Here is a 21399-nt window from a genome sequence, read left to right on the forward strand (position 1 = left end):
GTTCCTGCCTGTAGGAAGCTTCCAGTGTATTGAGGAGTTGAGGGCAGCTTTAGAAACTACCTTTCCAAAAAGGGAGGAATATGTAGACAGTAGTTTACAGCTGCAGGTCCTTTAGGATATGCCACTGTAAAGTAGGTATGGTGTAGGAGGCAGGAATGAATATATTGCTCACAGGCACTGGAGGGGCTGATGCAATCCTACACTGCATTTTGAAATTATTCTAAATGGGTTTCTTGCTGAGATAAGATTGTCATCTCCCTAGCAGGGAGATGGGCCATTGTGGGAATTTCCCTTATCCTAATGTTTCTTCTTCCCAGTACTGGACTTAACACAGAACCTTATTTTCAACTTGAAGCTGTCCAGTCCTTGCCCTACCCAGGAACCGGACTCTGCCTTCCACAGATCATACTCCTTCCATTTCTGGCTAAATGGTCCTCACCTAAACTGGAGAATGGAATGGTTTTGACTCAAGGAGTGAGAGTACTTTTTTTTCTAGGCAGCATTTTAAATTTACTTCTCCCAATCAAAATTAAATTTATCCAAAGAGCATATGCTATATTCATCCAGTTTTAAATGTAAGTGGGGTTGTCCTCCTATGCATATAACCTGATTAATGTTTCTAAGGGAGAATTAAAATTATGAAGCATATTGTGTTGACAAAGGTGTGAGGGAACAGGCACTCCTGCATTGCTGGTGGGATGGGAGTGTAAATTGGTATAACCTCTAAGGAAGACAATTGGCAAAATATATCAGAATTCTATATACCCTTTGAGCCCTAAAATCACTGCCAGGAATATATCCTGCAGGTTTATTTTCACATGTGTAAAGGACATATGTTCTATTTTTGAAGCATTGTTTTTAGTAGCAAAGAGTGAAAACAACCTAAATGTTAAGAAAGACTGTTTGGGGGGGCCTACGTGCTCACTCGATTGAGTTCTTGGTTTTGGCTCAGATTATGATCTAATGGGTCATGGGTTGGAGCCCTGTGTCTCTGACTCTCTCCCTCTTGCCCCTCCCCCACTCAGGCAAGCTCTCTCTCTCTCTCTTAAATAAATAAATCTTGGAAAAAAAAAAAAAAAGGACTGGTTAAATAACCTACTGGCACATCCTAACCATATAATACAGTACCACAAGTACCATACAGCTATAAAAAGAATGAGGTAGCTCTTTACTGAAATGGAGAGGTATCTAAGATATATTGCCATATGAAAAAGCAAGATGCAGAACAGTATTATAAAATGTCTACATTTGTATAAGAAAGAGGGAAAGAATACACAAACCCATAGTATCTGTGTCTATTTGTATAGAATATCTAACAAAGATACGTACGAGAGGTGGCTCAGTGGGTTAGGCCTCTGCCTTCAGCTTAGGTCATGATCTCAGGGTCCTGAGATCGAGCCCCACATTGGGCTCTCTGCTTGGCGGGGAGCCTGGTTCCCCCTCTCTCTCTGCCTGCCTCCCTGCGTACTTGTGATCTCTCTCTCTCTGTGTCAAGTAAATAAATAAAAATTTAAAAAAAAAAAGATACGTAAGAGACTGATTGATACCTGATTGCCATGAGCAAAGGTATTGGGTGAAAAACTAAGGTGAAAAGTAGATTTTTTTTTCATTGTAAACCTTTTAAAATACTTTTTAGAATTTGAATAATAAATGTGATACCAAGTTATAAAAATTTAAAAATTAAAAATTAAAATCACATCATGTTCCTTTCAAGTATCCCTAGAGTTAAGCTACTACTTATAGCTTATGAGAAAAGTCTAAATTCCTTCACTTGGCATTCAGAACCAGTACAGTTGGTCCCTTGTTTCCATTTGCAGGCTTACCTCCAGTTGTCCCACTATACTCCACCCAAAAGGAAACTTTGCTGTCACAAATTCACCTTGTACTGTCTTTTCTCAGCATATTCACATATACGTGCTTTCTTTTATCCTAAGGTGCTGTGTTCATCAAATCAGCCTAGCAGAATTTACTCAGTTCTTTAATATACAATCAAAATATCACCTCTTCCAGGAAGCTTTCTGTAATTACTCAGCTATAAGAGATTTCTTTCTCCTCTTAATTTTCCATCCCTTTTTCCTTTTCCCTGGGCATTTAAAAGTTACTACATCACAGCAACAATGGAAACAACAAATATCAAAGCAGTACTTCCTTACCAGCTTCTTTTTTTTTTTTTTTTTTTTTTAATTTGACAGAGAGAGATCACAAGTAGGAAGAGAGGCAGGCAGAGAGAGAGAGGGGAGGAAGCAGGCTCCCTGCTGAGCAGAGAGCCCGATGCGGGGCTCGATCCCAGGACCTGGGATCATGACCTGAGCTGAAGGCAGAGGCCTTAACCCACTGAGCCACCCAGGCGCTCCCCTTACCAGCTTCTTAAGCAATGGTGGCAGTTGATGTTATGAGTACTCAGCACACTTGGTCTGGCTCTTCAGCTTGCAAAATTCCCTTTCTAAGCTGATATCCTGGTGGGCCATGCAGGAACTTGTACCTGTGGTAAGCAGGTGGTGGCAGCAGCAGTGATAATGAGACAAAGTAGGTTTTCTGAAGCACTAGTAAGAAAGCAAACCAGAGTTCTGGGCCCTAGCCAAGATCAAGTCTGGTCTGTGGGCTGCAGAGGGAGTGGTAGAAGGGTGCTGGGTCTAGGCCTGACTCCCAACAGCATTCCATAGGGTAGGAAGAATAGGGCAGGGTTAGCCTTTCACCCACAACAGCGCCACCCTAAGCTTTTATCAGTATATTTCAGTATTAGTAACAGTGGCTACTACTACAATGAAACATTTAAGAAATCAGCTTTTTTCACTGCTCTGCTTGAGGCCTCAGGGCCTAAGCTTACTAGTAGCTTACCACTAATTTGAGTTCTTATTTTTTATCCTTTTTCTTCTGTTTCAGGGGGTACATAGCACTGTTTTAAGTACTGTTACATGCGTTGTATGAAAATCCAGTTCTTTTATTTCTACGACTCTAGCAAAATTGCTTTAGCCAAGGCCATTGGATGACCACCATGTTGTCAAACTCCTGTTCCATTTTTAGTCTTCCTCTTAATCAACAACTTGACATAATTGATTACATCCTTCTTTTATTATAACAGCTTTATTGAGTTATAATTTACTTACAACAAAGTTCACCTTTAAATTCCCTCAAAAAGTATACAATTGGGTCTTTTTTAGTAGATTCATAGGATTAAGCAACCATCAAACTCCGGAACATTTCTATCACCCCAAAAAGAGACCCCTTAACTATTAGGTAATCCCCTTTGCTTCAAGCCTCTAGCAACCATGAATCTACTTTCTGATTCTTTGGATTTGCCTGTTCTGGATGTTGCATATAAATGGATTCATATGATATGTGGCCTTTTATGACTAGCTTCTTCCACTTAGAATGTTTTTAAGAGTCAGCCATGTTGTAACATGTATCAATACTTCATTTCCTTTTGTCGTGGGAAAATATTCCATCATATGGATATGCCGTATTTTGTTTATCTATTCGTTATTTGATGGGCTTGTGGTTTTTGTTGTTTACTACTTTCTGGCTATTATGAATGTTGCTATTAACATTTGTGTAAAAGTTTTTGTGCAGACGTATGGTTACAGTTCTCTTGGGTATGTATTAGAAGTGGAATTGCTGGGTCATATGGTTAACTCTAAGTTTAACATTTTTGAGGGATTTCCAGACTGTTTCCCAATGTGGTTGCACCATTTTACATCTAGCCAGTAAGGCATGAAAGTCCTTATTTCTCCACATTCTTGCTAACACTTATTAGTGTCTGTATTTTTTATTATACCCATCCCAGTGGGTGTGAGTGGTATCTTATTGTGGTTTGATTTGCATTTCCCTAGTGGCTAATGATGTTAAGCATCTTTTCATGTGTATTGGCCATTTTTGTATTTTCTTTGGAGAAATGTCTACTCAAATTGAGTTGTCTTTTTGTTGTTGAATTATAAATTATAAATATATATATTATGTATATATATATTATATAAATATATAAATTATATATTCTGGACATGTGCCTCTTTTTTTTTTTTTAAAGATTTTATTTATTTATTTGACAGAGAGAGATCACAAGTAGGCAGAGAGGCAGGCAGAGAGAGAGGGAAGCAGGCTCCTTGCAGAGCAGAGAGCCCGATGCGGGGCTCGATCCCAGGACCCTGAGATCATGACCTGAGCCAAAGGCAGAGGCTTTAACCCACTGAGCCACCCAGGCACCCCTGGACATGTGCCTCTTATCACATATGTGATTTGTAAATATTTCCCCCCAATCTTTGTGTTGTCATTTCACTTTCTTGATGTGTTTTTTTTTTTTTGAAGCATACATGTTTTATTAAAAAATTTTTTATTGCCGTAAATTATACATAATATAAAATTTATCATTTTAACCATTTTAAGTCTGTTCACATTGTTGTGCAGCCATCACCATTATCTGATATCCAGAACTTCTTCATGTTCCACAACTGAAACTCTCTACCCATTAAACTAACCCCATTCTCCCTCCCCCCAGCCACGGGCAACCACATTCTACTTTCTGCCTCTGTCAGTGTGATTGCTCTACGTACCTCGTATAAGTGGAATCACACAATATTTGTTGTTTTGTGACTGGTCTGTTTTACTTGGCGTAATGTTTGTAATGGTTCTCAAGGTTCACCCATGTTGTAGCATGTGTCAGGATTTCCTTTTTAAGGCTGAATGGTATTCCTTTGTATGTATATATACCACATTTTGTTTTTCCACTCATTTGTAGGTGGATACTTGGGCTTCTTCCCCCTTTTGGCTATTGTGAATAATGCTGGTACGAACATTGGTATATAAATATCTCTTTTGAATCCTTGCTTTCGTTTCCTTTGGGTATATAACTAAAGTAGAATTGCCATATTGTTTTCTACAGTGGCTGCACCATTTTGCATTCCTACCAACATGTTCTAATTTTTCTACATCCTTGCCAAAAGTTGTTACTTCTCTCTCCCTTTTTTTTTTTTGTAATAGCCATTATAATGGGTATGAAATAGAGTGCAAAATTTTAGATTTTGATGAAATTCAATTTATCTGTTTTTCTTGTGTGGATTTTGTTTTTGGTTTCACAGGTAAGAAACCATTGTTGAACCCAAGATCACAAAAATTTACTCCTATGTTTTTTCTTTTTTTTTTTTTTTTTTAAAGATTTTATTTATTTGACAGACAGAGATCACAAGCAGGCAGAGAGGCAGGCAGAGAGAGAGGAGGAAGCAGGCTCCCTGCCGAGCAGAGAGCCCGATGCAGGGCTCGATCCCAGGACCCTGAGATCATGACCCGAGCCGAAGGCAGCAGCCCAACCCGCTGAGCCACCCAGGCGCCCCACCTATGTTTTTTCTTAAATGTTTTTTAGTTTTAGCTCTTTTAGGTCTACGATCCCTATTGAGTTAATTTTTGTATATGGTGTGAGATGGGGCTGTAACTTCATTCATATACATATGGCTGTTCCACCACCATTTGTTAAAAAAGACTCTTGCAGTCTATACTTATGCCTCAGTTCCTGCTTTTTGAAACACTTTCTTCACTTGTCTTCTAGACCACCTCTCTGTATTTGTTCTACCCCAGTACTATTGACCATTCCTTTTTAGCCACCTTTTTTTTTTTTTTTTTAAGATTTTATTTATTTGTGAGAGAGAAAGAGAGAGAGCCCACAAGCAGGGGGAGCTGCAAGCAGAGGGAGAAGCGGGCTCCCTGTCGAGTAAGGAGTCAGATGTGGGACTCTTTCCCAGGACCCTGAGATCATGACCTGAGTTAAAGGCAGACACTTAGCCAACTGAACCACCCAGGTGTCTCCTTCTTAGCCATCGTTGCTGGTCCCTCCTCATCTTCCCAACCTGTAGCATCCCAGAATTCAGTCCTGATTTCTTCTTTTTATTCGGGCTTATTATAGGGCTTTTTATTCTTTTTTATTCGGGCTTTTTATTCTTCTTTTTATAGGGCTAAGTAACCTATTTCAATATCATGAGTTTCATAAGGATTCCCAGGTTTATATCTCTGGCCCAGACATCTTCCATGAACACCAGACGCTGGACAAACATAAGAAAACATTTTTCTTGTTAAGAGTCAATTTTTTTGTGCTTGCTAACTTCCTAAAATGCCTTAACATTTTTTCCACTCAGATTTAGTTTTCAGTTTAAGTGCAATGTATCTTACCTCAGGCTTTGTACTTGCTCTGGTTCGGATTAGGATATGTCTTTTCTAGAATCCAAATAACTTCTTGACTCATTTCCTTCAGGTCTCTGCTTAGATGTCACATTATCGATGAGGCCTCCCTGATAACCTTTATAAAATTTTTAAAGTGGGGTACCTGGGTGGCTTGATTAAGCATCTGCATTTGGCTCAGGTCATGACCTCATGGTCCTGGGATCAAGCCCTGTGTCAGACTCCCTGCTCAGATGGGCGTCTGTTTCTTCCTTTCCCCCTGCCCCTCCTCCCATCATGCTCACTCCCCCTCTCTCTTGAATAAATAAAATTTTTAAGAAAAAAATAGTAACTGTAATGTCACCATAGGGGGCATTATCTTCCCCACCTTATCTGAATTTTGAAGTAGAGTCTCTGTCACAAGAGATACGGTGTGTATATAGATCTAGGTCATGGAACCAAATGCCCTGTTGTGAATTTTGGCTTTGTCCCTTGCTGTGATTTCAGGCAACTTTCTTAACCTCCCTGATGATCTTTAGTTTAATCAACAAAAAAATGGAGATAATAATAGTATTTACTCAGTAGAGTTGTTGGGAGAAATAAATGAGCTTATTCAAATAAAATGACAGATACATCATAGTGTTAGCTACTATCATCACCTTTGTCATGATCAGTCATCAGCTCTTCCTCTAGAATAGAAGCTTCTCAAGATCAGGGAGCTTGTTTCATTCCCTTTGCTTCATCACTAGCGCTGAGAACAGTGCCTAGTGTGCAGTAGGTTCTCAATAAGTACTTGTTGAAGAAATGAATCCTCACTGTAAGCCTGGGAGGTAGCAGTCTTATCTGCTTTTTACGGATAAGGAAATGCAGGCTCAAATAAGTTTGAGTATCTCAAGTCTTTTGACTCCCAAGTACAATGAAGTTAAGATTGTTTTAATAATGAAGAAGTATGTTACTTCCTTATAAAATGTATTCTCGACAAGAGTGCAGTCATTTTTAGGGGTCAGGGATTTTTTTTTTTTTCTTGGCAGAGTGGGTGTTCTACAGATACATTGCACTTAAACTGAAAACTAAATCTGAGTGGAAAAATGTTAAGGCATTTTAGAAAGTTAGGTCGCACAAAAAAGTTTGACTCTTAACAAGAAAAAGGTTTTCTTATGTTTGTCCAGTGGGTGGGACAAATTGAAGAGCTAGTACAGCAGTTCCTTGGGGTCTGAAAAATGGTACAGACTGTTAGCTAAGAGACCTATGTTTTCTCTGGTGATGGGCAAAACACATGTTCTTAGAAGCTATTGTTTTCTAAGTCCTGAAAGTTTAGGTTCCTTTTGCCATATACAAATGCTAGGAAATGTCCTAAGCCCTCGGGCTACAAAAGTAAAATTATATATATATACGGACAGCCTTGTCATCAGATTTTTACGCATTATGGGGAACTCTGGGAAGAATAGAAAGACACAACTTAACTTTGACATGATGTATAGAGTGTATTTTTAAGATAGTGGAGATAGAAACCTTTCTAATTTGAATCACAGGTCAGTTAAAGTGTTCCTTGCCTTATTTTCTTTTTCAAAGAGAGCAGAGTTCAGTAGGGGAGGTGGGAGTAGATGTAAAAGAGATATGGCCCCATTCCAGCAAGTGTTTTTTGCATCTTATCCACATTTCTGTAGCTGCACTGTTTTGGAGGATTCCTATTCCCGAGTTCACTTTTCTGTCAAGTCAGGTGACCCGTTAGGCCATTAGAAATAACTGAAAAATTGGAAACTTATGAATTAGTTTCTATGATTCTCTGTTTTACTTGTTATGTAATATCAGTAGATCTTTAAAAGGGAGGGAAAAGAAAGTGGAGGGGAGCTGCTCAGTCCAGGTGAATGGACTTGCCTTAGAGAAGGAAACCTATGGAGCTATCCATGTCTCCTAATAGGTAATGTAGCCTGATGAGTAGAAGGAGTAATCTCTGGACTTTATCTTTCTCTACTGTGGCTTGTTAAGGTCCTTCTGGAAGCATCCATTTCCTTTGGAGTATTGTTCTGGATTTAATAGATATTCAGGCCTGGGGTTGCTATCATGGTTTTATCATCTAGATCTTGGTGACTTCTATTAGGGCAGGGGCCAGGTGATGCCTCCAGCTATAGCCTTTAAGCACCCTGGTCCTAGCCTTAAATTCAGACCTTAACCTGTCCTAACTTAACTTAGGCTTTGGGGAAACAGGCCAGGGTTTGCTGGGCAAATGCATGGCCAAGCCTGCATGGTAAAATGGGAAATGGTTCAATTACCAGGACTTTGGGGCTTGAGGACTTACCCCAGATCCAGGGTGAGAGTACATATAGCTTCTGAGGAAGGAACTCACTTTGTGCTTACCCAGTTCAGATAGCCTGTCGGAGTGGCCCTTGGTAACAAAATCTGTGGCCCTGGTTTCCCTGACATTGCATGCAAGCCAGCTTGGAAAGGGGAAGTGGGTGACTGAAACTCCCAGGTAGACTTTGTCCTTTAGGATGAGTAGCCAGACAGGAACTGTTCTAAACTAAAAGGAGGGGCCAGCCAATATAGTATGTAGGGATTCTGGAAATTAGGCTCTGCGAACTGCCCAGCTGTTCAGGGGACCTTTTTCTTTCCTCCATGTCCCTTGAGATTTAGCTGGCATTTTCTTGGGGTTCCATGCTATGGGACTGAATCTACTAACCTTTCTGCTCTTTTTTCCTGCTCTTTCTCTCCTTGCAGAAGGAAAGCGAGGAGCCGTTCAGGTTGTGCCTCTGGCCCCTTGGGCCCTTTCTGTTGTCTGTTTTCAACCCTTCTCTCCTGAGCACGGTGTGCATGTGTGTGCACATGTGTGTATGTGTGCGTCCCTGCACACACATGTATGATCTGTGCCCCTGACCTTTGGCTCCTGCAGATAGTCTTGTTTTTCCTGAAAGCAGTTTGTAAGCATGCTCCGTTCTCGTGTACAGACATCCCTGGAGCACAGTGTGAGAATGTGTGTGCCAGCATGGTGCACATTCAATGTAGCATGTGTGTGCTTATACTTGTACTCAGTTTGACTACCCCAAACACTGATTGCCCCCCTCTTCTACTTTACACAGTGTTTGTCCATTTTTTTGCTTGTTGCTGCAGGTTGGCATATGCTGTAAACCCTGGCTGAGCCCAGCATGCATACACTTTGTATTTGGGAGCAGGAGTTGCTATGGGCATTTTGTGCCTCTTGCCTGGGGTCCTAAGTGTGAATGTGCTTTGTGCTTCTGAAAAGGTTTCTTGGTCTCTCTGTGAGCACAAGGTTCTGTAGACCTGTGATGTGGTTCCCCCATGCCATGTGAATGCACAGTATAACTAATGCTTTGTGCCCGTAAGCACTGGTTTTTGAAGACAGTGAGGGTTTGCTGTTGCCTATGATTCCAGCCATGGGGAACACTGAATCCTTCAAATGGGTGTGTGCACATGTTTTATCACCCTATGTGCAGGATCCGTGACCACCATGTGTTTCCTTCAGGCATAAGTTGTGTCTATGAATATATCTGCTGTAGGTACTTTATTTGGATCTCCTCTTTCAGTCCTCCTTCAGTACCTCTGTGTGCATGCTCTATGCTTTGTCTGCAGACTTTAGCAGACCCTTTACCTCCTCTAAGCATAGGAAATGTGTATGATCTGAGCTCGTTGAACCTGGTTCCCAGAGACCTTTTGTGACTTTGTTTCCTTAAAGTCTGTGGTTTCTGGCAAACATCTAATTCTAGGCAGGAAATAAAAATCTGCTCAGTACAGTGGACTATTTTGGATTTGGGGATTTAGGGATTTGGGACTATTTGGGGATTTAGGGATAGAGCTACCCCTCAGAAGCAACCTTAGGAGAGGTATATCAACCACTTCTGGTTTCCTTTTGGGCTTGGTTCTCCTTTTGCCAGTACTATCCCACCCACAGAACCAGGGCAAGAGCCAGATAAGGTGAAATAGGTTCATGAAGGGCTATAGGAAACAGGCAGATAGGCTTTCTTAGAATACAGACAATCTGAGAAGGGTCTTAAATACAAAGTTCATCTTGAGCCTACTGCTGACCCAGGGTAATTCTTATCCACTTTTACATCAACTGTGCCACGGCTGTCCTAACTCTCCCTTTTCTATTTTGTCTTGCCTAATTTTATCTATAACTTCTCCCATCTGTGGCTCTCCCAAAACTTTACCCCCTGTACATAGTTAAACACCTTACTTCTGCCTTCCCTGCTTTGGAGCCCTTTTGTTCCAGGATAGCTAGCTGGAGCCCAGGTATTAGGAGTCAGGAAAGTTTTGGCGGGTGGAAGGGAACAAGGAAGGGGCGGGAAGCCCCAGACCTGCTAGCACTAGGTTTTTTGAGCCTAAACAGCCTTTACCATTGGCTCTCTGGAGAGCTCTGAAAGTTCCAAAGCTTTGGAACTTTGCTCTGTACACTGCTTAAAGGACTTTTTTCTGTGGGTTTGTTTGTTCATTTGCTTATGGAGAACCCTTTAAAAACTGTTTTCAAACTTTCTTCTTTGAATTGTTTGGTACCTCAGTTTTCAATTTCTCATTATAGAGCTCATAATGTCCACCAGAAGATAGACTCTAAGTATCAAATCTATCCTGGGTTCTCTTGTTATATATAGAGAGAGAGCTTATCAAATGTAGAATGTCTATGAGTCAGGACTTCAAGGAACCTAAGCCAAGTCAAATCACAAGATGAAATGGGAATCTAGAAAGACCAAGTCACCACTCTGTGACGGCAAAGGGAACTTAGGAATATAACTAGAAGAAGATTCTATATGAAGTTGTCCTTTTGCTTAAGTGAGTGAGGTGAGGCCTGGAAGCCCCAAATGGACTTTTTTTTTTTTTTGCTTTGACTTACTGTTATATATACCAGTGAAGTGTATGAGGGGGATGGACGTTCTGGCACCTCTCACACTCCCAGTGAACCTTAGCCTTGAGATCTCAGTGAGCTTGACTTTATATCCTTCTTATTCACTGGGGAGAAGGGAGACAAAGTAGTGCTCATTTCAACAACCTGCTTTTTGTTCTGGCTGATCAGGGCACTGGCTTAGACATCAGTCTGGCTGTGTCACCACAGATTGTATGTAACCTACACTTCTCTGAGTTTCCTACTTTACTGCTCACTGCCTGACCAAAGAAAGATGACTGCCTACCATCTTTTCTAGGATCTAACTTTTTTCCTATCTCTTTTTAAAGATTCCGGATGATGGTCACTCCTCTTTGCCTCAGTGGCTCCCAGAAGGGTAAGTGATTCCCTACAAGATTTCCTTGGATTTTACAGGCTTTCACTCAACTTCCAGCTTTTCCCCTGGGAAGCAGTAGAAAAAGCTTCCTCAGTTGGATCCTGGAGAAGAAGAGGCTCTGCTATACAGATTGGTTGGTTTTCTGGGGAGAGGAGAGAACTCTGCAGACTGATCCCTCAGAGACAGAAGAGAGAGCTTTATAGAGTGGTTCCCCTGGAGCTGGGAAGGGAGCTTTGGGGCTTCTCTATCCTTGCCTCTAGAATTTCCGATTCTTTGCATCTTAGTAATTATATACCCTCTAGGTAGAAGAAAGAGGAAACTAGAAAAATATCTACCTTTGACACAGTTCTTTTTTATTGCATTGTTTATAAGCATGGTCGATTAGATTACTCTCTGGGTTCTGTCCTGACTTCAGCTGTTGTGAGTCACCTACTTATTCCCTTCTACTCTAGTCAAGACATAAGTAGCATCCCTTATGAGCTCAGTGTGTTCTGTCTGTGCTTCTTGTTTGGGAGTCTCAGGCCCATGTGACTGCAGCAGAGAGTCATTTTAAGCGGCTCAACTGCTGCCTATAACTGACTGTTCTTAAGAGAGGAAGAGTTTACCCCTGTCCCCCCAACCTCTCCCTACCCATTATTTCTCAGGATCTTCCTTTTCTCCTTGTCCCGTAAAGGCCTTCTGACATGAGAGTTCCCAGTGGATGCCTCCTCTTCATCATGACCAGGGAAGAAATAAGAGCAGATCATAAAGTTTTCTACTGTGTGTTCACATGCTCCTTTTCCTTGTGATTTGTTCTTTTTAAATCAAGAGTTGGTTATTTGAATGAACTATCCTTTTTTCTGTTGTCTGAAGCCCATTTATGTTGTAAAAAGCTTAAGTGGTACATACTGTAGTTTTTAGAATTAACCACAAACTTGTGGTACCAGGTGCTTTTTCTACAACCCTTCTTCAGGACATTAGCTTTTTTCTTCTAATGGTTGGAAAATACGTACATGACAAACATATCTGAGCTATTTTTATTTTTAATTTTTAAAGCTATTTTTAAATGGGGCCGTATAGTAATTTTCTAAATGCCTCCCAGTTGTTGTCTTTCCTTTCCTTCAGCTGAGTCCTTGGAAGCTGTCACAGGTTTAGAACTTCCTTAGGTCTGGTAGTCTAATTGAAAGCAAAGTTCATTTCCTGTGTTTGGGAAGCTAGTTTATTAGGAATCAACATATCAGATTGCCTGTTGCAGCTCTTGGCCTTGACCTAATTCATGGCTTCATTCTTTGCCTATATAGCTAGCTGGCAGTACCTATTTATTCTTCTCAACATCCCTTTTCAGACCGGTTATGATACACCACCCAACTACCTTACCACCTTCCCTGTTTCCGTGTTTTCATTAAAGTTAAGTACATGAGTTCTTTTCATTGAGGCTCAGAATGACAGCTTCCAAAATGTCAGAGAAATTTTGTAGTTCATTCCTTTTATAGAATTGGCATCAAGGAAACAAGATGGGATCAGGAGGGAGACAAACCATAAGAGACTCTTAATCTCATGAAACAAATTGAGGGTTGCTGGGGGGTGAGCGGGTAGGGATAAGGTGGCTGGGTTATGGACCTTGGGGAGAGTATGTGCTATGGTGGGTGCTGTGAAATGTGTAAGCCTGATGATTCACAGACCTGTACCCCGGGGGCAAATAATACATTATATGTTAATTAAAAAAAAAAAAAAAGAATTGGCATCAAGACCCAAAGAGAGGAAGTAATTTTGGTGGAGGACATGTAGTGAATTAGAGTTGGGGATAAAATCCAGGTTATCTCATTGTGAGAGTGGTGTTCTAGGACATTCTCTTTATTTTTATTGTATATAGTTTTGGAAGAAATGGCAAAGAACAACAAAATAACAATAGAAAAGGTATAGAAATTTTAGAAATCTCCAGTTGCTCCAGCTGTAATTTCTTTTTTTTTTTTCTTCCCCATTCCCTGTTAAGTATCCATAGGGCTAGGCCAGACTTTCAGAGTCATTCTGTTGTTTCCTTCCTGAATGGTCTCTTTTCCTCTCTAAGTGGCCTTTTGAAGGAAGCACCTTCCCTGCTTCCACTTGGTTATGCAAGCTCCTCTTTCTGTGGAGACCCTTTTTCTTCAGGAGGCTTGGATGGACAGAACTGGTGACTCTTTTACTCAGGATGGGGAAGATTATCTCCTACATGTCATTAGCAGTCTTGCTTACTAATGCAGCACCTCTTCTGTAGAGCCATTCCTATGGGCTCTGTTCTAGCATAGACCAGGAAACCCTGATCTTAGGGGAGCAGTGTCTCTGGCCTGAGTGTGGGGAGCAGCCCTCTTAACTACCAGTTCCCTGCTTGCATTATGGAGTACCAAGGGCCTTCAAATAAACAGAGGTTTCTTGAAGTGCTGTAATGGTATAAAAGAGCTCTCGATTTTTGGCCAGAACTATGGAAGGAGACTCAGAAGGGCACCCTCAGAGCAGATTCCATTGATCGTCATTCTATGGCTTTATTTCTCTCGGTTTGTGTCTTCCTTACCCCTCTCAGGGACACATGGTAGAAATTTTCCTCTGGAGACAGAGTGAGCAAGGAGAATAGAACACTGAATCTGCCAGTAACAAGGCAGGACTGGAGGTCCTGACATATTTTCTTCTCTCCTCAGGCCAGCTGGAGGGCTCTATGGCATTGACAGCATGCCAGATCTACGCAGAAAGAAGCCACTGCCGCTTGTCAGTGATTTGGTGAGTGACTCTTTGCAGACCTAGGCTGTAGGCTTGGGGTATCCCCCAATAGGCCTTGGCATGTTATTAGGACTGGTTATGGTCCATTTAGCATCAGATATTAGACTGAAGATGTTTCATCTAAAGCTTTATTGAGATTTAGTGATGAGACTTTAGTTGGACCTGTTCTAACTTACTCCCTCATTAGAGTCGCAGGTTCTTCATTAGCTAAAACTCCAACCTGGAACTATAGCTTGGGCTCCAAAGTTGTCCTCTAGGTGTCTTGTTCCTCTACGTTTTTCTACAACCTTCTTTGATGATATGGAATAGAAGCTGCCTCTATAGAATAGAATAGAAGTGAATATAACTGCCTAGCACTGAGCTAGATCATTTAGTGTATAATGAGCATGACTGATGCTACTCCTTGGAGATCAAGTGACAGTCTCCTCCTAAGATAGATTTTTCTGGAGTATTTCTGTGTCCCTAGTATTTAAATCAGTGTCTGGCACTGAGAGATAATGATAAAAAAAAAAAAATTGTGGAATTGAATTGAAACAAGCTTGGGAGTTAAAGCTGATCTCACGACATCCAGAATAACTAGAAGGTCCCACCTTGGGTGATGCCTCCTGAGGCAGGATCAACTCAGAATTTTCCATGGACTAGTGGGTAGTGTGGGTAGAGTGGGGCCCAGGCATTCCCAGAATCCTAGAGCTCTAAAGCTCGAAGTTCAGTAAGACTTGAACCCTTTTTCTTATTACTATCTTCTGTTCCTGTTTTCTTCCCCCTCCCCCATTCAGTCTGTTTTGTTTTTCTATCCACTCCTTTTCCCATTTCTCCTTCATTCCCTGCTCTTCCCCCCAATCCACCCCCCAGTTTCTCTGTCCCTAGTTGACTGAATGGGATTAATCCTCTGCCATTTCTCTCTCTCTCTCTTTTTTTCTCTTTTTTTGCATGTGTATCTCTCCTTTCTATTTTTTTTTTCTTTCTAATGTACGTCTCCACTTACCATCAAGCTGGTTGGATGAGGATTAGGTTCTAAGGTCATCTCTTCTTTACTACTTTCATTATCTTCCATCTCCTTTTTCTTGTCTTCCTACTTTTTCTCCACCTCTGCCTACCCCCATCTCTCTTGCACATCAGCTCCTCTTTGCTTAATTAATTGAATAACAGTGTCTTAGTCATTTCCCGCTCCCATCCTCATCTTTTAACCTTGCCTATATTTCACTTTCTGGCATGACTCTTTCTTAGAGCAGAAGCTCTAGGCCCTGGACACCTGGGTGCGTTGAAGATAATTTTTAGTGGTAGAGGAAGAAGGGGTTAGGATGTTGTCCTCCACATTGATTAGACTACGTGGAAAAACCTCTCAGTTGCTTCTGCAAGTGTTTTTGTGCTCTTGGGGGTGGCTTTAACATCATGTTGTTCCTTTTTCTGCTGTCCTCTGCACAGGCTATGGTGAGTGACTCCAGAGCCCCTTTCCATCTTTCGTAAGAATCCGTATCTCAAACCACCTGGGCTGCTCCCAACTCTTTCCCCTGCTTAGGCTGATACTGTATCTCCTGTCTGCCCAATAGCCACTGCCTTAGGGAAACCATGTGCCTCTTCAGGGGCTGTTCCTAAAGCCTGGGCTTGGTAGATACATTAGGTTCCTCTACATGACAGCTTGGCTAGCAGAGCAGTCCCAGCTCTCAGGCTTAATCGCTGTCTTGATTGACTGATGTTACATTGCCCTTTCACTTCCCAAGTGTCCTCATTTGGGCTGCTGGCCTCTATAGCCACCTGCCTGGGATTGTGTGGGTGTGAGGTGGTACCCAGGGATAAACGATAGCATGGCATCATTTGCAGTGATGGTTCTTAAATATGACTCTGACATAGTGTATTCTGTTCTTAATGACTATTTCCTACAGTAATTCTAAACTTGTCATTTTCCTTTGCCTTCCTATAAATGAGGGGTAGGAAAGCTACCAATAGGGAAGGAAAGAGAAACTCTTTGGATGATAGGTACTGTAAGAGAAGTGCCATTCTAATACTGTTAGAACAGTCCCGAGGGCCTTATGCTTTGGATCTTAACTTGGGACTTGTGTTACCTAGAACCCATGGGTAGTTCCTGTGAATGGCAGTTCAATTAGAGAGAAGGTACTAAGTCAAGTAGTTAAGTCACTTTGGTCACTGAAACTCCCTTCCTAGGATTTTGCCAGCCCTTGGCAGTAGCCAAGGCTGACAGCAGGTCTTCTCTCACAGTCATTGGTCCAGTCCCGGAAGGCAGGGATTACTTCTGCAATGGCTACACGCACATCTCTCAAGGATGAAGAGCTGGTAAGTGACCCATGGGCTTCCATGAGTCCACAGGCCTAAAAACTGGTTATCATCTTTATAGCCATACTAACTGAGCATTCAAGAGTGTTGGGCACAACATCATTAAAGAAACAGATAAAAAGCTTTGGTCTGAGTTTTCCACACTGGAAGAGGCATGGGACCAGAACAGAGGTAAGACCAAGTCTCATGTTGGAGTACGTGACCAGTGAATTCAGGGTTTTATGGTGGGGCTAGCACCCTGTTTCCCTAGGAGGCTTGAATGCTGGGAAAAGGTTCAGATACAGCATTCAAGTCAGATCTCTCTTGGATGACCAGGAGCACATGACATAGTGGGGCTTCTTTCTTCCAGTCTTGGCTATCACATCTCCTTTATTGCCAGAGGAGAAACCAGGGTCTGTATTACCCTGCAAGGATCTCAGTTCTGATATCTCTCAGCAGAGACCTAAAGTTGTTGGGGGGTGCTGGGGTGTGTGTCTTTCAGAAATCCCATGTGTATAAGAAAACTCTGCAGGCCTTAATCTACCCCATCTCGTGCACTACACCCCACAACTTTGAGGTCTGGACGGCCACTACCCCAACCTACTGCTATGAGTGTGAAGGTCTGCTTTGGGGCATCGCCCGGCAGGGCATGCGCTGCAGCGAGTGTGGAGTCAAGTGCCATGAGAAGTGCCAGGACCTGCTCAACGCCGACTGCCTGCAGCGTGAGTGCCCCTGTGGTGAGGGGTGTGGAGCAGGGACAGCAGGGGCCTCTCCAAAATATTCTTTCAACAAAAAGCTACAATGGCTAGGCTGTGATTCCTCTGGTTTACCTGATTGTGAAGCTCTTTCTTTTTCAGAGAAAGTAGGGTCCTGAGTCAAGGGGCATTACCTTTCCAAATAACAGGTCTTATAGTACTCTCTTAAGCACCTTTAGGAAAAAATTTTTTGAGCTTTCTGTGGCCCTCTGGCAGAACTGGATCTCTTCTGGGATTCAGATAATCCCAGAATCTGCTTGAGTAGTATACACACTGTAGTGGCCATATTGCTCAAATGACTAGAGCATGTTTCACTGGGGACCAAAACTAATAAGAGAGAGTTCTATGAGGTTCCATGCCTCAGAGAAGAACGTCTTCAAGTATAGACCCTAGGAGCCAGGGAAGGCAGCACTTTTTCCTTGATTATAGATGTAGCTTTTAGAGATAGTGCCAGGAAGAGAAGTGTCAAATGGATCAGGCAGAGGTCCCAGAGGAGAATGTGCCAAACTCCTAAGACCCTGAATAAATTCATGATTTGTGGTGCCATCATGGAGTGGGGCGAATAGGAGCAGGAAAAGCAACAAGTTTCTGTCAAAGGAGTTGGTAACCCTCCAAGTTCTTGCTCCTTGCTCTGCTCCTGCAGGGCTTGTACCACTGTGACTAGACCTTAGGAGGAGCAGGGGTTAGGGATATGAGAGAATATTTTCTTGCCCCTCCAGGTCTTCCATGTGTTACTCAGAGCCAAGCCATAGCAATGAAAGCCTCAAGGATTGGTAGGAGGAGAAAGGAAGATTACCTTTAGACTCATAAGCACTTCATTATCCCAAGGAAAGATATGTGACATAAATGGTGCCCAGAGAGAGGTCTCAAAGAATTGTTCCTTTAAAATGTCTTTCTGTAAAGATCCCTAAATTGGTACCTGTGGCATGGCTACAGCAAAGTCAGTGGAAGAGATGGGGCCTTGAAAAGACTGAATATGAATGCTGGTGATGACTTTTCCCAAACCCATTATAAGGGGGTTACAAGCACAGGTGCCAGCAGACTCTTGCTTTAATTGCTGAGAACTAGCAGCCAGACAGACTGCATAGGTAGCTTGATGGAAATCTTCTGAAATGCTGCTCTGTAGCAAGGGTATCTACCTTTTTCTCAAGGGCCTTCTAGAGGTCCCAGTTCAAGGAGGTGGCAGTGTATGGGATGTGCTAGCTAAATGGAAAGACTAGGATGCAGCCCAGGTCATTTTTCATTTATCAGAAAATATCTTTTGCCTAAAGCTTCTGTGAAGCTTAGAGTGGAATGAAATGCCCTACTGTGGGCTTCCTGTGACAGAAGATCCACTTGCCATCTTTCCAGGGTTAGGATGCAGATGTTGGCCTTAATGTTTGCTCCAGGTTTTACAGAAAAGGCCTAGGCCTTTGGAAAACAGAGCGAGGTAAGAGCCAGTCTGCAGGGCCAGTAAAAGAGGGCCTTTCTGACAAGCCCATTTGGTGAAATACATCAGAGGAGTCTGTTTTGCCACAGTCCTTAGGGTAGTAGGGAAAACCTGTTAGCCTCTGAGATGAGCTGTCTGGGGTCAGAGCTGGTGAAGATGGCCCTCGCCATCTCTGCGGGGGTAGTAGTGATGCTGATAACAATAAAAGTGACCATTTATTTGAGTTCCTGCTAGGTGTCAGGCTCTGGGCCAGATGCTTTATATATGCCAACATAAAGCTTCTTACAATCCCCAGAGTTAAGTGCCATTTTCTTAGAAGAAACTGGTTTACCCAGCTAGGAGATGTTAGCTCCGTTATTAAACGAAACGAGACTGAGACAAAGTAAAAGTTATTTAAAGCTTTATTTTATGACAAGTATTAGAAGTCAGGCTGATCGGCCATGGGGAATAAGACTGAAACAAGTTAAAGTTATGCAAAGCTCTATTCTATGCCAAGCATTAGAAGTTAGACTGACTGGCCAGAACCGTCTCCGAAGAGAGTGACCACCCCCAGCTTACAGGCTCAAGAATTGACTGACCGGTCAGGGCCGCCTCTGAAGAGAGCGACCCTTCCCCATCTTACAGACTACCTTTTATAGAGCAAAAGTCTGGCCACACATAGGTGGCCAATGAGATTATAGTCATGTTAGGTCACACGCAGGTGGCCAATTGAATTACAGTTTACCCTATAATAGCTGTTTGACCTAACCTATTACTCTGGTCAGAATTGGTGCTCAAGGTTGGCACCCAAACGGCAGGGTTTACATTCTTTGGTGGTTAGAGGAAAAGTATGTGTGTTTCTTACTGATTGGATGTCTCCACCTGGCCCGACTCGTCCTTGTATTCTGGGCTCTGTTATCAGGAACTGGCCGACCTGGCCTTGTATTCTGGGCTCTGTTATTAGGATCTAGCTGACCATATTTTACTGGTTTCCCAGTAAAAGTTTCTCTGAGGGGAGGGGGGGCAGGGTCAGTTTAAGTTTTATTGCACAAATGACAAAATGGCTTTTAACCAAGATGGAGTCACTCTGGCTAAATAGGTCCTTACAGGAGTGGTGGAGTGAGGGTTTGAATCCAACTTTGTCTCATTCCAAAGGCCATACTCTTCTTACCATACTATAGTATTTTCTGAGATTAAAGGCGTTAGAGTCCTGAGGCAGAATCCAGTGTGTGTGGTGAAGAACTCTGAGATCTGTATCATGGCTTGGAAGTTGGATGAGATTGGTGGAGTTGTCATGTGCACCCACCCACCCTCCCTGATAACTGAGATACCCATTGGTGGTATTTTGGCCTTCAACTTGAAAGGTACCTCTCAACCACCATGTGGGGTAGAAGAAAGACAAGGCCAACTTCAGGCTAAGCTACACTTTTTTGTTTCTTTCTTTTTTTTGATGAAAAATTCAACATATATCTAAGTGGAATAGCATAATAAATCCCCATAATAATTATCAAGTTTTTGGTGCTTAAATTCCACTAGCCAGGCATTAAACTTCAGCAGGTCCCATATTGATTAGCTTTTCTTAGAGCCATCCCAGTCTTAAGCTTCTTCCACTTCTCAGTGATTTCTCCCAGGCTCCATTCCTCAGATTTACCTTTAGTCTGGTGGGTGGCCTATTGTTACCTTACTTTCTGTCTCTGGCCATTCTTCAGGGGCTGCAGAAAAGAGTTCTAAACATGGAGCTGAGGACCGGACCCAGAATATAATCATGGCCATGAAGGACCGCATGAAGATCCGAGAGCGGAATAAGCCAGAGATCTTTGAGGTTATCCGAGATGTCTTTACTGTGAGCAAAGTTGCCCATGTGCAACAGATGAAAACAGTGAAGCAGAGTGTACTGGATGGCACCTCCAAATGGTCGGCCAAAATTACCATCACTGGTGAGTAGGCAAAAGTTTGAGAGGACAGGAAGGCCTAGGCTGTGGGGAGAAACATGGAGGAAGAAGCATCCTGAATTTGAGGGAGCAGTGGGCTAGAGAGAAAGAGGATAGAATTGAGGGAGAAGGGAGGGCCTTCCTTTTCTAGACCATGGTGCTATCAGGTACTGGGAGAGCAAGTCCAGCACCACCTACAAGTGACAGGAATGATAATGAAGGATTTGATAACAATCTGATGTTATGTACTTAGTTAACAGTCTCATATTGTAAGAGGTAGGGGTGGGGGAAACAAGATAAGTAGGAGATCAGGGAATAGTTAAACTAGTGTTTTACTAGTTAGATGGGTGTGGCTAACCCATGTATATATCAATATAGGGGTAAGTGGTGAGTTAGGGCTCTGGTGAGCAGGTGGGATTCTTGGGCCAAGCTTTGAGAGGAAGACTGGTGGCCCAGGACTAAGCATAGATGGGGAAGATTGAGATTAGCGTTCCCTTGCAAGGAGAAGATAGAGACTGCTCTAAGATGGAGAACATACGAGTGGTGCTATGGAAGACTTTGGATTTCTGGAGCATACTCTAAAGCTTCCTCCTCTGTAATTGGGTTGCAGTGGTGTGTGCCCAGGGCCTACAAGCCAAGGACAAGACAGGATCCAGTGACCCTTACGTGACTGTGCAAGTGGGCAAAACCAAGAAGCGTACCAAGACTATTTTTGGGAACCTGAATCCTGTTTGGGAAGAGAAGTTCCATTTGTAAGTCACAGAGGGCTTTGTCTTACCTGGGACTGTATGTGCTTTAGAAGCAGCATTAAATAGTATTATTCTTGGGTGGACCCTAAGAGGATGGGGCAGAGGCACTGGGGAAAACTCATTTCTCACAGGCTTCAGTTGGGCAACAGCCATTTATTTCCTGGGTTTCTTTCATGGACTGTTATA

The 21399-nt window shown here is 42.5% G+C and overlaps 1 protein-coding gene across 9 annotated transcripts in view; it reads left to right on the plus strand.

The window, feature by feature from the left end:
* Window positions 1–21399, plus strand: part of UNC13B (unc-13 homolog B) — a 231265-nt gene that overhangs the window by 180214 nt on the left and 29652 nt on the right. For 7 of the 9 annotated variants that reach the window (XM_047698627.1, XM_047698628.1, XM_047698629.1 and 4 more), the window contains 6 exons: window positions 11323–11369; window positions 14021–14099; window positions 16317–16391; window positions 16873–17092; window positions 20243–20470; window positions 21075–21216. In XM_047698627.1, coding sequence (XP_047554583.1) covers window positions 11323–11369; window positions 14021–14099; window positions 16317–16391; window positions 16873–17092; window positions 20243–20470; window positions 21075–21216 — 791 coding nt within the window. Of the gene's footprint in view, window positions 1–8859; window positions 8883–11322; window positions 11370–14020; window positions 14100–16316; window positions 16392–16872; window positions 17093–20242; window positions 20471–21074; window positions 21217–21399 lie in introns of all 9 variants that reach the window. The other 2 variants (XR_007122116.1, XM_047698633.1) reach the window with 1 other exon arrangement.

This window comes from Lutra lutra, chromosome 13, assembly GCF_902655055.1.
Source record: "Lutra lutra chromosome 13, mLutLut1.2, whole genome shotgun sequence".
NCBI classification, from domain to species: domain Eukaryota; kingdom Metazoa; phylum Chordata; class Mammalia; order Carnivora; family Mustelidae; genus Lutra; species Lutra lutra.